This window comes from Gossypium raimondii, chromosome 1 (assembly GCF_025698545.1).
Source record: "Gossypium raimondii isolate GPD5lz chromosome 1, ASM2569854v1, whole genome shotgun sequence".
NCBI classification, from domain to species: domain Eukaryota; kingdom Viridiplantae; phylum Streptophyta; class Magnoliopsida; order Malvales; family Malvaceae; genus Gossypium; species Gossypium raimondii.
This window is the reverse complement of record NC_068565.1, coordinates 1,757,730-1,774,606: the sequence shown is the minus strand read 5'-3', so window position 1 is coordinate 1,774,606 and position 16,877 is coordinate 1,757,730. Positions and strand designations below refer to the sequence as shown.

The following is a 16,877-nucleotide window of genomic DNA, read 5'->3' as shown; positions in this document are numbered from 1 at the left end:
TTGAAATTTGAAAAGTAAGAGAATTGAACTCCTGAAAATAAAATATAAGGATTAAATTCTAAATTTATGAAGAGTTAATGGATTTATGACATATTTTAACCTTTTTAAATTAATGGATTTGATTTAAGGTTTAGGGACTAGGAGTCTAGGACAAGTATTGATTTATTTGCACATTTTGAATTTAGCATATAAAGCTAAGTATTTATATAAACATTATTTTAGAAAATTAAATTTATTAAATATTCAAATTTAATAAATAAAAAAAAGAAAAAAGATGTAATGTGCAATAAAAAAATTAATTTGAAAAAAATAAAACGTATTTTAGATAATGAATTTCACAAATATTCAAATAAAAAAATGAATTGAATAGTTACAAAAATTGGAATTTCTAACCGCAATTGAGACTCGGGTTTTGAATAATAATAATAATTAAAGTGTGGCTCAAATTCGATTGTATCCAACGGATTTGCTGAAGAGACGGCGGATGTATACAATTTGTAGTACACTAGCGATTGTTAGCAAAATGTATTGTCCAACTGTGTAACCTATCACACGCGTTTTCGTGCTCTCATTTGCTGCATCCAAGTATAAATACCGTATCATTAGATCTGTTGATATAAAAGAGATATTAATATTCACAAATTATTTAAATTTAATTTTAAAATAATTTAATAATTATCAAAATAAACTCCAGCTATCGATAGAGCAACTTACTACGACGATGAACAGCATCACGTGCTTTTAAGTACTTTTGCTCGGTTGTGACAGCCTCCAAAGCCTCCCTCAGCTCAGCAATTTTCACATTAATTGGGTCCAAATGTTCTGTAACAAAGGTATTGTAATAATTAAGTTTTTTATCATGTGACTTTTGCTTCGAATTTAACATTGAGTATATATAAAACATACAGATTAAATTGTAGATATGAGCATACCTATCGTAAGAATAACTTAAATCTATATGAATAAAATGTAGGACAACTATTTCTTTTTTTAGCACATCAGAACCAAGTTGGTCATGCAGTGTACTAGCATACATGTTTACAATTTGATACATATATTATTTAATACCCATATTTTAATTTGTTTCAAAAAATTTAAAATATTTTAATTGAGTCATCAGAGTATATTATATTATTATATTATCCAAGCCTCTTTGTCAGCCTAGCTGTAAATTTAGGCATTAAACATCAGTTCAAATATGTAACGTGAAACAATCATTTTAAAACACGTGAATTAAAATTATAAACACGTGTTTTTATCACACGACCAACTTAGATCAGATGTGAGCATGCAATAGGTATACACTTGTGCTCAAGATTAGATTTGAGTTGACATTTAACAACTAAACTAATAGTTAGGGTAACGAAGGTAGTTGTTTGATGTTGATATTTTAAGGACTCAATTAGAATATTTTAAAGTTCAGACACCAATTTAAAATTTGGGTCATAGTTAAAAACCTCAAATGCAATTACCCTGTTAGTTATAACAAAAATTAGAACTTGGGAGTAGAGTTCAAAGGGAAAAAATACAAGGAACCATTTTTGGCAAGATTGTGCTCGTTAGGTATGTGCCCGATATGAATATAGAAGGCAATTGTCTCCGGTGTAGAAAGGGGATTGTGGAAACAAAACTGGTACAGTCCACTACGTGGTGCTTTGAACGAAAACTTATCCCCGGATGTACCCTTCAAATTATGAAGGATGTCACCCCCAGGAGAAGTTATCTGCATTGAACAGAAAAACTTGTATTCAACACCACCAACAAATCATTAAAATCGATCACAGAAATCATCGATCTTAAAGAAAATTCAAATCCGAATATGATTTTTCGAATCCATATAATATAAATCAACTGTAAATGCATGAATTGAAACAACAAAATCCCATATTCAACACCAACAACAAAACCATTAAAATCAATCGCAAAAATCATCATGATTTCTCTGAGAAATTCCCAATCCGAATTTTCGAATTCATATAATATAATCTGATAATAAATGCATGAGCTGAAACAATAAAATCCCGTATTCAACACTGACAACAAACCATTAAAATCAATCACAAAAATCTCAAATATCGAATCAACATGAATTCTGCGAAAAAAGGGACAAAAATATAGATAGATTGGGATGACAAAAGTTACGCTGAAATCAATGCCGGGGTGATCGGAGGACCAGAAAATATGGTGATCGACGACAACGAAGTTACCGGAAACGATGTCACCTTCGGATCGGACGATCTCGTATACGCAATCGACTTTGGTTATGGTAAGCGAAAGCGACGAAACATTATTCACAAAATTCAAAAGAAGCAAACCAATTAAACCCCATATTTTTCTCCATTTACTCTCCATTTAAAAAAAACTCTATTTATTATCTTGAGTTAGATTTAATTGCTATTATTTTAGTACAACTTAAATAGCATTATCTGTGGGATACGTGAATCTGCTAAAAATATAGTCTGGTTTTGCAGGATGTAATTTTTAATTTCCCCGACCCATAAATAGGAAGATAACATATTCTTGACGTAAATGATAGTTGTTAATATGTAAAATAAAAACAAAAGTTGACATGACATTACACATATGATAATATGTTTGCCGCATCAAATTTTAGAAATAACAGAACTTAACTTGGTGAATTTAACAGATGAGGACATAAATTTTAAAATTCGAAAAGTACAAAAACTTAAATTGATCAAATTATAGGTACTAATAGCAGAATCTAACCTTAAAACTACGACAAAATTAGATTAAATTTATACCGTGTCTAAATTATGTAGTTTAAGTTTTATCATTTAATTTTGATGTTTTTGAGTTTCGTACTTCTTGAGCTTTTAAAATTTTAGTCCTAATTTAAAACAGTAATAGTAGCAATTAAATAAGTTAGGTCGAATTATTGTATTACTTTTTTTATGCATAAGTTATGAATTTACTTTTTGTACTTTTATATTTTAAAATTTTAGTCTTAACCCAAAATAGTAACAATTAAATTAGTTAGGTCGAATTATGCTATTAGTCCCGTTTTATATATAAGTTATAGATTTAACCTCTACTCTCCAATATGATCATTTTTAGTCCCATACTTTTTCGAATTTTAAAATTTCAGTTTTGACTCAAATAGTAACCATTAAATCCATTGACTAAAATGATATGGCTACAATTCAGTATTGTTGTGTTGGGTTACAATTCGCCATCAAGGATACCCTCGAATAAGTACGGTACTGCTGTGAATCTAGTCTCAAGTGGCTCGATGTGGATTATAACGATCTGTACTACCAACATCGTGTGGACACTTCGGTTCCAATAGAGGAGACTGTAAGTATCGACTGGACATTCTTGGTTTATTTTTGCTTGCCTTGAATTTGCTGTTTCATATGGCAGATGGAGGAGCTAAAGAAGCTGGTGGAAGAAGGGAAAATAAAGTACATTGGGTTATCTGAAGCTAGTGCTGTCACCATAAAAAGAGCTCATGCAAATCATCCCATTACTGCTTTACAAATGGAGTATTCTCTCTGAACTTGGGAAATCGAAGATGAGATCATTCCAGTTTGCTGGTAGATTAGAAACTCGATTCCCAAGATGCATTGGTTTTTCCCCGTTTTGCCTGTGATTTCAATCTTTCCCTGAATGTTACAGAGAACTCGGAATTGGGATAGTTGCATATAGTCCTCTAGGTCATGATTTCTTCGACGGGAAGGCCATCGTGGAGAGCTTGCCCGATGGAAGTTTGATTTTAAGTGGCTCTTAAAACAATGTACAAAGCCTTCTTCGACTTACTCCTAACTTTTCTGTATGTAACAGGAAGTCATCCGAGGCTTCACGGGGAGAATTTAGACTTTCCGGTCTAGCTACAAAGCATGCCACCATGGTTCTTCAACTAGCTTTAGCATGGCTTATACACTAAGGTGATGACATAATCCCTCTCCCTGGTATGTTTGGGGGGTTCCTTTGCTCTATATTTTGCAAATGAACTGATGATTCTTTCATATTGTTGCACATAATGACCCTCGAATCTCGTTATCTCGTTTTTAAGAACATTAAAGACAATGTTGGATCCTTGGCATTGAAGCTTACACAAGAGGATTTGAAAGAAATCCGTGATGCTGTGCCTATTGATGATGTGAGTGGCACAAGAGAAGTTGCCAGTTATGCTTGGAAGTTCGCTGATACCCCCATCAAAGAGATGTGATTTTGTGAATGAAAACCAATTTCTTAGGCAAAAGTACCATGAAAACTTTGTACTAGAAATCAGATTGCATTTTGCTCCATTTATTAAAAAAAATAGACAAATTAATCTCTATTAATTAGATCAAAGAGCAAATTGATCGTTTTTATTAAAATTTTTATCCATTTCTTTTGTTAAAAACTAACGTAGCTAATGGAATAATCAGACAATTACACGTGACGTGCTACGTGTACCTCATGCTAGCGTACAAGGGCTAATTTTTGACAGTAGAAATAGATGGAATTTTTAATACTACCTATAGAGGGACTAATTACCCCTTTTTTAAGTAGAGAGCAAAATGCAATTTGATTTCTAGTAGAGTTTTTATGGTACTTTTACCCAATTTCCTCTAACATACAACACATACATATACATACACATGCATTTCTGACTCGTTTTACGCAAATTATGTGTTCTATCCTATAATGAAGTATTGGACTTTGGACACGAATATGGCAACCATTATTGAAGAGTCCATGAAATGTAGATAAAAGGCTAGCAGGAGGGAAGTGAGCTTAAAAGAAAGAAACACTTCATGCATAAATGAAACAAAACTACATCAGCCCTTATCAATAACTTTCTACATATAATTACAACAGAAAACAAGATTATAAGTTCTACACCAACTAGCTTTACAGTTCTTCCAACATATATAACCAACTCAAGAACCGAAACCCGCAAATCACTTAAGGCAAGAAAGCAGTTTTAACAAACACCCATAAAATGTAATCACTCAAAAAAGGCTTGTAAACTTCTTTAGAAAATTTTTCAAAACCAAGAAAATGAGTGCTATGTGACTCGAAAAAGTGTACCTAGTTGGCGAGTTTTCACATATAAAAGGAAATTCATATCCAACTCGAAGTAACAAGCAAGCACGCTATGTTGTTGGTACCTTTTTTCATATGTAAACCTCGCAATCAAAGTCCACCGGCATGCCTAGCAATTTCCTTCAGCCTAAGATAAAGCTCATGAGGAACTGGATAGCTTTTCTTTGAAAAGGCGTGGAAATACTTCATGTGCACCTATATCTAGAACCTCTGGATCCCTGAAATAGGCAAAGATGTTCGGACTTGAATCATTTACAAAAATATATCAGTTAAATAGTAATCAGTTTAACCATAACATATTTAATATACTGTTGAAGCATTAGGATCAATTAGACAAAATCATGCATACTGATTTTTTTTTATGTCATACTTTCAAAAAGATTTTATATTTTAAGATAATGATTTCTCATCTGGTTGCAGCAGCTAGGAAGGCAACTTTTTTAGCAGATTTGCACAACTTTTAAGAGAATGAACTCACCGAATACATTTTCAGGGGACTGCATTCACAAATGTCTCGTATTTAGCAATTTAAAGTACTAAAGTTACATCTAATTGTCTACACCTATATATAGATGAGAGTGTGAGCGCGCATGAAGAGACAGAGAGAGAATGAACCTGCACAGTGTCTTCCCCATCTCATTGGAACTCGAAATAAACCATAGTTTTCGCAAGAGTGGTGACTCGAATTGAACAAAGAAACCATCATGTTGCCCATGCTTCCACTTCCTTGAACCCTGACCTTTCCAGACCTGCAAAGATGGGCATTGAATCAGAGATTCAGAGGTCCGTATACTTGAATCTTAGAATCTTAAACTATGCAGTGAATAAACCATCAAATAACCTTGATGTAAACTGTAATCGAAGGACTCGAGATAGCGTGCAATTTTGAAAAAGACTCGAGACATCTCCTTGTCCACTAACCCCAATGAAGATAAATTTATATCAAAAAGTTCCCAGTGTTTGTAATAAATCAGTCAGTAGATTCAGAGGCTAGGATTTGTTAACCCAGCAACAAATTGAAAATCAGCCTGAAGCTGTCTCGCTACTACTAAAAGAAATGACTAGCGCTTCATAAAATAAGGAAGCACTAGTCGATTCTCTGAAGAACAAATGGAAGGCAAAATATAATGTAGAAGATAGGACATATGCTTGCTAGAACCATTAGCCACAATCTTTAAGGATTATAAACTGCAATCCCATTTTTTATTATTAGAAATAGATTAAAAACCAAGCTCTCCATCACTTCAGGTCATCAACCAAGTGTACCATCTTAAAACTTATCAGTTTATCTAAATTAACATATGAGAAATATATTATACCACAAGTACATTCCCTACAACGGAGAAAATTGAAAAGAGTGCACAAGACAGGAGATTTTGCAAATATAAGATAGCATTTAAGAGTATCATTGTTGTCCTATGTCCACAAGCCAAGTTTCTATATCAATTTAGAACAAATATGAAGTTACCTGTGGATAAGCTATGATACTTTTAGGAGCAACTAAACAAGCTGCTCTAGAGAAAGAATCTTCAGCATATTGCCTAAGAAATGAAAAACAACTGCTGTGCGTATGAGGTGATTCAAAAGCCTGGAACAAGAGGAAAGATGAACTTTTCATTAGATATCATTGGGAACCATTTTCCTGTTAATATGGTGGAAATATACATTACACAGCTATATAATACTTATTTCTAGAATTGATTGTGATCATATATTAGATAGTTTTGAATGTCTAATACCTTGTCAATATTGACAACTGGAGCATATTTATCGGCTTGGCTCTTCTCCTTATCAAGAAGGAAGTAGACTCTAGGATCCACTTTTGAAGTCTCATGCCATGATTTTACAGCTGTTTCCATTGTCTCAACAAGAAAAGAAAACATCTCTTTCCAACTATCTTCTGATTTGTACTTTTCAGACTGCAAAGAGAAAGGTCATTTTATCATCAACACGTACAATGAAAATAATCCTAGTAATTGCATCAGATCTCTATACCAGCATGCAAGAATATCACTAGGATAGTGAATAGTCATAGCTGACAGACAACACTTGCAAATGAGAAAAGAAAACAGAGCCCATACTCAAACCATGCATGAATATACAAATAAAGGGAAAAATAAATAAGTAAAATATACGTGTACATACACTTTTGCTCAAGGAACTCACCATTTCAGATTTCAATGTTTCCAAGCATTTTGCTATATCTACATTGGATCGCAAATTTTGCACTTCTTGAGCTCGCTTTTTATCTTTCGCAAGCTGCGAAAGTCTCTTAATTTTTCTTGAGACTTCTGCACTTTGTGGGTTGTATTGCAAAGCTATTTGGAAGGCAGCTAAAGCCTATAATAATTTAATGTTTGGAATATCAGGACCGTAAACAAATAGCATAGTCTCTTTACCAACGTTTCAAGGAGGGATATGGGTACTTACATCGTCATATCGTTCCATAGCCTCTAAAATGCATCCTTTTCGAAAATATCCCTGAAATATACCAAAACACACTGATTAAATAGTTCAATTTTGATGACTATCTGAATGCAATTGCTGCAATTTCCCTAGGCCCAGCACCACCCTCCAAATAAATAGACAATACAGAAATCTACCTTTTCCCATTGAGGTTTCAAAGTAATTGTTGTCTCAGCATCAGCCAGCGCTTTGTTAAGTTTAACCAAATTTAGAAACGCTGCTGCTCGATTGCTGGTTAAATAAAATATAACATTGAAATTGTATCATTGATGCAAAAAAGGAAGAAATCACGGCTACACCATACACATACAAGTTCTCATATATGGAATCCGAGGAGAAGTAAAAAAAATACAAAAAATGAACCCACATTCATCAATAAAGGCCTAAAACTAAAATCATTCAATTTATTGAATCCCAGGAGGGTTAACTTTCAATTATATGATAGTTCTTATTGACCATATACCAAAAGGGTATTTTGAGCAAGTTCAAGGGATTATTAAACACTCCCATCCAGGAATCATTCAAGCAAATGAACAAAATTTCAAACAGATTTTAAAACATAAATACATGCCATAGGTATTTCAGCAAATTCAATAGCTTATTAAACACTCCAACAATAAATGGTGGATGCAAAAGAGATAAACCCCAGTTTTTTAAAAACATAAATACATGCCATATATATCAGAATCAGGATCCTCAAGAATTTGTTCATGGACATGATATATGAACCATAGGATAATTATTAGCGAGAGAGAGAGAGTAAACCCAATAGCTAAAAAGAGCTTTTAACACTAGTTCCACCTTACATTTGAGAATACTTTCAAACAAAAAGTGGGCAATTTCACAACCAACCCAAGATTGCATTTCAATAATAAAGCTCAAAAAACCTCAATAAATCAAAATCCAATGTGATGACAAAAAAGATTTACCTATAAAGAGTGGGATTTGAAGGGTCTTGTTTAATGGCCTGAGTGTAAAGAGCAGCAGCTTTAAGGTAGTTCCCAGCCTTGAAAAACTCATTCCCTTTATCCTTCAACGACATCTCTTGGGGCTTTCCTTCACCAGATCCTACCTCTGCTTCTGCCATCCTATTGTATTGAGGTAATTTTATTTCTTGTGTAGTTAGGGTTAATGGGAGAGAGAAGCTTCTCCTTTTTTTGAGGGGATGATGTTTATGGAGGTATTTAACAGCGCTATAAACGATGGGGTTTTCTAATTTCTAAACGAAATCTGGGCTTTTGGTGATTTTGGAGTAGAAAGCAGAATCAGATTAGTTTTGATTAAAAGAAAACCCTAAGCAAAATTACAAGAGTGAGCTCTGTTTTTTTCCTTAAAAAAGTTATGGGTAAACTAAACTTCTACTCACCAAAGTTTTTTTTTTTTAAGTTGTGTCATTTTAGTGATTAGATTCTAAAAATTTTAACTCGCAATATTTATATACGGTGTAATTTGATCTTTTTTTTCTCACTTTTATTTTTCTTTGTGATTCTTTCTCTTAAAAGAATAACAAAAATAAATCAGCCAACTAAATTTCATCGCATATACCAAAAATAAAAACACTAAAAAAAATCCAATATAATAACTTTCATCTTTTTTCTTATTTTAAAATTAATTATTAATGTCACAAATAAAAGTAAAACTACCAAAAAATAAATTACACAATGTGTAAATATTGAGGGTTAATTTTTTAAATCAAGATTAAATTGATACAATGTATAAATGTTGAGGGTTAAAATTGCTATTATGTTAATTTCAAAAGCTTTCAAGTTATTTTTTCGTTAACAATTTAACGGTCTAAAAAACAAAATTTTAAATAGTTAAGTGACTAAAAACAAAAAAAGTCAAATAATTAGATAACCATTTTATAACTTTTTATAGTTGGATAATAAAAAAATCTAATAGTTGGCCGTGAATCAAAGCCCATGACAAGTACACACAGAGCGTTCTATAGAGGTCAATTGATTAAATAGACTCATTTGAACTGACTTGATTTGTAGAACACATAAAAGAAACTCATCTACTTGAATCATTAGTGACTAGAGGTGATCATGGGCCATCCGGCCCGTTGGCTCGCCCGAAATATGGGAGAGTTCGGGTAAAAATATAGGCCTGAAATATGGGTTTGGGCAAAAAAACGAGGCCCATTTAGAAAAAGGTCCGAGCCTCGAGCACCACTTTTTTGGCCTGGGCCCGACTCGGCCCGAATATATAATAAATATTTTTTTTTATTTTTTTATTTTTAAAATATTTTAAAATACCTTTTATATTTTTATTTTTAAAATAAATTTTTGGTGTTTATTAAAAAATGGGCCGGCCGGATCGGGCTCGGGCTTAGGAACTTTTTTTGGGCTGGGCTTGGACAAAATTTTAGGCCCATATTTTGGGCCGGGCCTGGGCCTAAGACACGGGCCAAAAAATTTTCTGGGCCCGACCCGGCTCATGATCACATCTATTGGTGACCTAGTGAGACAGTTCAATAAAACTAGAGGTATAAGGAAAATTATTGTAAATTCTAATAGATAAAGATGTATAAAATTTAAATATCTTAGGATTCTCATCTTGTAGATAGGCTTTAATCTTAGCCGTTGATGTAATTCTATATGTATCATTAGATTTGGAGAGTTCAACTAGAGGTGCTCATGGGTCGGGCGGCCCAGCTCGACGGCTCGCCCGAAATATGGGAGGGTTCGGGTAAAAATATAGGCCTGAAATATGGGTTTGGGTAAAAAAATGAGGCCCGTTTAGAAAACGGGTCGGGCCTCGAGCACCACTTTTTTGGCCCGGCCCGGGCCCGAATATAATAAATATTTATATCTATTTTTTTAATTTTAAAATATTTTTAAAATACTTTTTTTTAAAATAAATTTTTGGTGTTTATTAAAAAAATGGGCAGGCTTGGGCTTAGGAATTTTTTTTCGGGCCGGGCCTGGACAAAATTTTAGGCCCATATTTTGGGTTGGACCGAGCCTGAGCCTAGGATGCTGGCTGAAATTTTTTTCTGATATTTACTCTATCCACTATTAATAAAATAAAAAAATTCACAAGATCATGATTATATTTGCTTTTTTTTTTTTTACACAATGCCTAAAACTATCCATAACCCCTCCCAACCCATAAGTAAGAGTATACTACGCTTCAATGCACTCGAATCTACGTCCTTCTGCATTGGCAGCAATATTCATCCCAATCAAACTAAAACTCAATTGACTAATCTATCTATTTATAGATGCACTATTTTTTTCTTTATAGCCCTTGGCTCTGTGTTTTTGCGGTATACATATCACCTACAATTAATGTAAAATGATGGTAAAATTATATTATAATTAAAAATTACAGGTAAATTCTTATTATGATTTTAAACAAATTTTCCAAAAATAAATAACTGACCATGAAAATCTAATTACCTTTTCAACTTTCTTTTTCGTAAGCATTTTGGTTTTTTTTTAACAAAGTCTTTAAAAAGGAAAAATAAAAAATGTTTTTTTTTTAAGAATTGAGACCATTGATATTATGATTTCACTTCTCTCACTGCATAACTTGATCAAAATTTTGATCCCAAATCCAAATTTCTTTACTTTTGTTCTTCACCAAAGCACCATTTTGTGTTACCATTAATTTCTTTTTCCAAGGATTATTGAAAAACTTCCCTAAACCTCAAATCTGAAACCATGAGAATCCACCCATCGCCTAAGAAAAGAAACATTGCCATCCAATATGAGATGGACCCAAGATCTGAAGCCGAGAGACCTCGCAAGAAGCTCAGGCGGTTGCCTCACCTCTTCGGCCGCGTTTTGGAACTGCCATTTAGGTCGGACGCCGACGTGACGGTGGAAGAAAGCTCCGATCGTTTCAAGTTTGTGGCTGAAACGGACGAGAGGATTGGCGATGTCGTGAGGGCTCATGCGATGGAAATCCACCCTGGGGTTACCAGGATCGTAATAAGGTCAGAAAATTTGGTGGATTTTTGTTCTTTGGATCATATAGTGCTCGACATGTGGCGATTCAGGTTGCCGGAGATGGCACGACCAGAGCTGGCTAGTGCTATTTACGAGGATGGGGAGCTTATTGTGACGGTGCCTAAGGGAGAGCTTGGTGGTGGTGTGAGAAATGGTAACACTAATAATAACAGGTTTGTTCTTGTACAATAAAACAATATGTGATCTTTGCTGTGTTTTAATTGCATGTTCTTTCGTTGTCCTTGTCCAAGAGCTGTTTTTCATGTATGGTTATTATTCAATAAAATGAAGAAAAATTTCCTTCTCTCCCATGATTTTTAAAGCTTTATTATTCGATCATTTTTAGGTGTTTTGTTAGGTTGTCGATTGAGTCTTAACTCGATTAGTATGATATTATTGTCAGTGCAGTAGAATGTGAATTTGAGTGCGTTGAAGCGCATTATCCTCCTATTTCAAAGTTGAAAAGGAATTATAGATAGTTTTAAAGGTTCTCTTCTCTGTATAATAAGTTTATTTAAGATTTTTGTATGCTCATGGGGATGTACCTAGCTGACAAAAAATAATTAAAATACTGTATAACAAAAATGTGACATATATATAGATTTGTTCATGGATTGAGTATTGACAAAATTTTAGACTCGTTTAATAGGCCCAAAAAATGGGTCTAAAATTTTGTCCAAGCCCAACTCAAATAAAATGTTAAAACTCAAGTTTGGTATGGCTCGCTCAGATTAATTTTATTATTAATTTTATATAATTTTTAAGAACATATAAAATACTACAAACATTAAAATAAATATTTCACAAAAATTGAAAAATAAATTTAAAAAAAATCTTTATACTTAAATAAGACTAACATATGTGCAATTTAACAAGTAAATGTCTTTAAAATAGTAGCAAATGTCTTTAAAATATCCAAACAATAACAACAAAATAATAACAACATAATGGTGAAATAACAGCAACACAACAAGAAAACAACAATTTTTTTTTCTTTTTGCAAATTCGGGTTGGGCCGGGTAAAAAAAGTCTTATCTGATGCCCAGTCTATTTTCTAAACATATCTTATCTTGTGTCCAAATTTTTTCATTTTTTAGGCAGACTTCCGAACCAAACTGGGTGGTCTAACCCATGGACAAATCTAAATAATATAAAATAATATATAAATATGTTTCATTTATAAAGAAGAAAACACAAATTCAATTTTTGAAAATTGTATAGAATACAACAATTTTAAAAGAATGAATTATAAGCATTAAATTAAATAAATAACTCAACTTTAACTAGATAATTAATTAAAATAAAATTAGAGGAAATCCCATATATTTACATAGTATGAACTCATACTTGCGATCTCAAAGTTCTTAAGAGATCATTATAGTATTTTTTTTTCGAGCATTTGGATACATGCATATATTACATATATTTGATTTTTCTTTTCTTTAAATAAGATCTCAATTCTAACGACGGTTTCATTAGATATCTTAAAATTAGAGTTTTTTTTTTCGATTCACTTCCTTTATTACTATGAACCCTGATTAGATTTAGTGTGGGTTTGGATGGGCGGTATGATACGTTTAATTTAATTTTTGTCTCATGTTATAGTATTACTAAAGTACCTAATTTCACTGTTGTTGTTGTTTTTACACTAACTGTAGGTAACAGAATAATACTTTAGGTACCTACTTTGACCAAAAAAAATTAGGTACTTAAATGAGAAAAGTTGTATAGTTTAGGTATCTATTTTTCATATAACCAATCTTGGACTACAAGCGGCGCCGTTTCGTGCCCGCCTAAACCACTACATAAGATAGAGCCGTGTCGAATTTTTAAAACTTAGGAACACGAGAGTATCTGAAAATGGCGGTGGCGAAATCCGCTTGCCTTAACCACATATCCAGAGAATCCTCTGACATTAGACGCCTTGCTAATTTCTACAAAGAGGTAATTTCTTTAGAAAATTTCTTTAATTCTCTTTTGTTTTAAAGGTTTTTAGCTGTTTTTATCCGTTAAAAAACGATCGAGCATTTATGTTTTTGCTTTAGATCTTTGGGTTCGAGGAGATTGAGAGCCCAGATTTCGGGGAGTTCAAGGTAATATGGTTGAATCTTCCGGGATCTTTTCCCATGCATTTAATTGAAAGGAACCCACTCACGAAACTTCCCGAAGGTCCGTACAGTTCCACGGCGGCCGTTGCTGACCCTAGTAATCTTCCTAGAGGTCATCATATTTGCTTCACCGTTTCCAATTTCGATTCTTTTGTTCAGTCTCTCAAGGTACCATTTTCAATCCTTTGCTATTAGTTTTCTGGTCTTTTTTCCACTTTAACATGTTGATTTCGTGTTTGGATTGATATGTTATATATTTAGTCTTTGGTTAATTGCAGTTGGTCACCAACTTCAGAACTTATTGAACTTTCACTATTGTATTGAGGGTTAAATGCAAATTGGCCCTTCAGTTATACTGCATTTCTCATTTAGCTACTTTTTTCTGTCAAAAGTGATAACTAAACTATTAATTTTTTACACATTTTACCTGAAACACAATACTGCCAATATGACACACTGCATGTTCTAAAAACAAATTACATATTGACACACTGCATGTTCTAGTTTGACCTGGTATACTTTTTGGGTAAAATAAGACTAAATTGATAATTTAGGGACTACTTTTGTGTACGTAATTGGTAAAACGAATATAGTTTGGTGCCAATATGTAATTAAGTCTTGCATTAATTAAGTCTGTTCGTCAGCAATAGACTGTCATCTTAGATCTAATTTGGAACACTGGAACATGAGTGTACTTATGGCACGGGCAGCTTGAATCTTATGGTTAAGAAAAATAAATGATCCTAAAGTTAGTAGGTATTATTTGTTTTTTAACAGGTTAGATTAAAGCTATCAATATAATAAGTAGACATGTGTTTACAATTTAATCTACTTGTTTTAAGTATATTCCATAACGGCATTTAAGGTCTAACTTGACAGAAGAGCCTGATACTTTTGAGGATTTATTTAAAACCTCTTAAAGTTTTAAGGATAAATTTAAAATTTGAGCAATAATATAGAATGCTTGTTGCAATTAACCCTTTTGTTTTAAGATGAAATTGTGGGAATTTGTCAGGATAAAGGAATTCAGACTTTTCAGAGGTCCCTCCCCAATGGGAAAGTGAGGCAGATCTTCTTTTTTGATCCAGATGGTGAGGTTTTTTTTTTCATCCTTCTTTTTAATAGCTTAAAAGAACATTTTGCCCCTTTACTCAAAAAAATTGGTCTCTGCACATTAAATCAAAAAGCAAATTGATTTTTTCTATTAAAAATTTTATCCATTTATACTTTTAAAAACTAGTGTGGCTAACGAAATAATCAAACAGGAACACTTGTGCCATGTGTACCTCGTATGTTGACGTACATAAACTAGTTTTTAACCGTAGAAATGGATTGAATTTTTAACAGGAGGATCAACTTGCTCTTTGATATAATGTACAATGGCTAATTTGCCCATTTTTTGAATAGAGGGGGGCAAAATGTAATCCATCTACTAATAGAAAAGCCTCCATGGTACTTTTACCAACATTAAGAATTTCATGTGTTATTCATTTTCTCATGGGGTGTTTTTGATTTTATATTTGCAATGGTTTTGGCCTATTAGAAACTTTTTGAGGTTCATATATGAGAATTGATTTGCAGGTAATGGATTGGAGGTTGCCAGTAGGGAAGCTCCATGATTAGGATGGATGAACATGGAAATTTGTATGTAAAAACAAATGGATGATTTAGCTAAATAATAAAAAGGGTACCGAATTTCTCTATCATTCTGTTGTAAGTGTAATGTAATATTTGCATGAGATTGTCTTCCTCCTAATAAGCATCAGTTGGCATTTCCATGATAATAATTTAGATTTGCAGTTAAAAACTCATAGCTAACATATATGTCAATATCGTAAAGTTGATCCTGCACAATTGTATCAAAAGTGTTTTCTGTTTTTGGGTGAAGTTGAGAATATTTGTACCGGATGTATATTATTATACCTTTGCCTTACACCCATTGCTAGCGACATACAACTTCGTGTATGGTGAAATTTGGTTCCATGGCTTCGTTAGGAGAACAACATGCTTTGCTTAAACATCATGTCATACCAAATGGGTTTATGCATTTTTTTTATTACATTCAAGTCTGGTTGATGACTCATCCAATCCTTTCAGGTCGATGTTAACAATGTTCTAGTTTGGTAGGGAATTTAATTATTAAGATCTACTGGAGGCCAGCCATATAGTGTACAAAATTGACAAAAAGCTCTTCAATCTTAACAACTTTTTGCACTATCTATCTTTCGCTTTTAAGATTTCTTTAGGTCTGTGGTTGTCCAAATCTTGACCCAATATTTATTTTATAAATTGTAAAAACATAAAAATAGTTATAAAATTAAAGAAGATGTAATTTAATAAATATATTGGGATGATACCAAGAAAATTTTAGCTAAATCTGACTTTTTTTTTCTTACAATTTACACATCTCTTTTAGGAACATATCATTATCATGCACACACATCATTAGCAAGCAATCTAATGGATTCAGGACCATATTGTCACACTTTAACATATGAATGGTAAAACACTTGAACTCGACATATCTCAACACAACCTAATTTGTTAGGGTCGAATTATTTTTGAAAATCAATTTGGGACAGATTAGGTGAAATTAGAAAAATAATCGAGATATGTACGTATATTAAGTTTTTACTTTATATATATATATATTAAGTTTTAAATCTAAACTAAAAAAATTTATCTGCTTCAAAATAAAAAAATAAATCAAATTCAAGTTGGTTCGAGTCGGAATTGAGTCTCCTATTAAATTTTGGGTTTGGATGGACTTTTTCTAAAGAGACAGAGTTAGAACGGATTAGTCAAGCTTTGGGAGGGGTCGGGTAGCAAAAATCTGCCCATCCCAGTTCGTTATCATCTCTACTTTAACAAAATACAAATTTTTAAAAAAAATTAGAGTGAGAAAAGTTATCAAGACTAATATGAGTAAAATAATTTAAAAATTAAGTAAAAAAGGTCACCAAATTTATGAGATTTATTTCTTTATAAAATATGAAGAGGAGCACTTGAACCGATCTAAAGACTTTTACTCTTTATTGAGGAAAAACTAGGTTTTTGATAGGTAGAGTATAGATTTACAAGTGGCAAGTTCGTGGCTTAACCTTTTCTTCCTCTATGAAGTAGGTTTTTGATAGGTAGAGTATAGACTTTCTTCGTAGAATGAGATTTTAAAGGGAGAGAGGGTAAGGAAATTGGTGCCTTGAAGTAGAATGTCTAGAACTCATTTTTTTGGAAAAATCTCTTCCTTTTCAACTAGGATTCTCAATAAAAGAAAATTTTGGAGTGCTGGCTCGGA

The 16,877-nt window shown here is 32.7% G+C and overlaps 4 protein-coding genes across 5 annotated transcripts; 2 read left to right on the top strand and 2 right to left on the bottom strand.

The window, feature by feature from the left end:
• Positions 1-299: 299 nt before the first annotated feature.
• LOC105787146 (transmembrane emp24 domain-containing protein p24beta3) lies at positions 300-2,357 on the bottom strand. Of its 2 annotated transcripts, none has more exons than XM_012613589.2 (4): positions 2,143-2,357; positions 1,537-1,723; positions 715-822; positions 300-608 (listed from the first exon to the last, which is right to left on the bottom strand). In XM_012613589.2, exons 1-4 carry the CDS (start codon positions 2,350-2,352, stop codon positions 442-444), a joined length of 672 nt encoding a protein of 223 aa, XP_012469043.1. In that variant the 5' UTR covers positions 2,353-2,357; the 3' UTR covers positions 300-441. The 2 variants fall into 2 exon arrangements, with proteins under 2 accessions (XP_012469043.1, XP_012469044.1); XM_012613590.2 differs by having other exon boundaries at positions 300-575.
• Positions 2,358-4,740: 2,383 nt separating this feature from the next.
• Positions 4,741-8,900, bottom strand: LOC105774645 (uncharacterized). The gene is made up of 8 exons (XM_012597210.2): positions 8,448-8,900; positions 7,656-7,749; positions 7,483-7,533; positions 7,219-7,392; positions 6,792-6,971; positions 6,521-6,640; positions 5,668-5,801; positions 4,741-5,270 (listed from the first exon to the last, which is right to left on the bottom strand). Exons 1-8 carry the CDS (start codon positions 8,603-8,605, stop codon positions 5,192-5,194), a joined length of 990 nt encoding a protein of 329 aa, XP_012452664.1. The 5' UTR covers positions 8,606-8,900; the 3' UTR covers positions 4,741-5,191.
• A 2,124-nt stretch (positions 8,901-11,024) lies between these two features.
• LOC105787144 (hypothetical protein) lies at positions 11,025-11,778 on the top strand. The gene has a single exon (XM_012613588.2). It carries the CDS (start codon positions 11,187-11,189, stop codon positions 11,664-11,666), a length of 480 nt encoding a protein of 159 aa, XP_012469042.1. The 5' UTR covers positions 11,025-11,186; the 3' UTR covers positions 11,667-11,778.
• Positions 11,779-13,260: 1,482 nt separating this feature from the next.
• On the top strand, positions 13,261-15,369 carry LOC105774629 (hypothetical protein). The gene is made up of 4 exons (XM_012597191.2): positions 13,261-13,418; positions 13,520-13,750; positions 14,598-14,673; positions 15,164-15,369. Exons 1-4 carry the CDS (start codon positions 13,335-13,337, stop codon positions 15,199-15,201), a joined length of 429 nt encoding a protein of 142 aa, XP_012452645.1. The 5' UTR covers positions 13,261-13,334; the 3' UTR covers positions 15,202-15,369.
• The last annotated feature ends 1,508 nt before the right edge of the window (positions 15,370-16,877 follow it).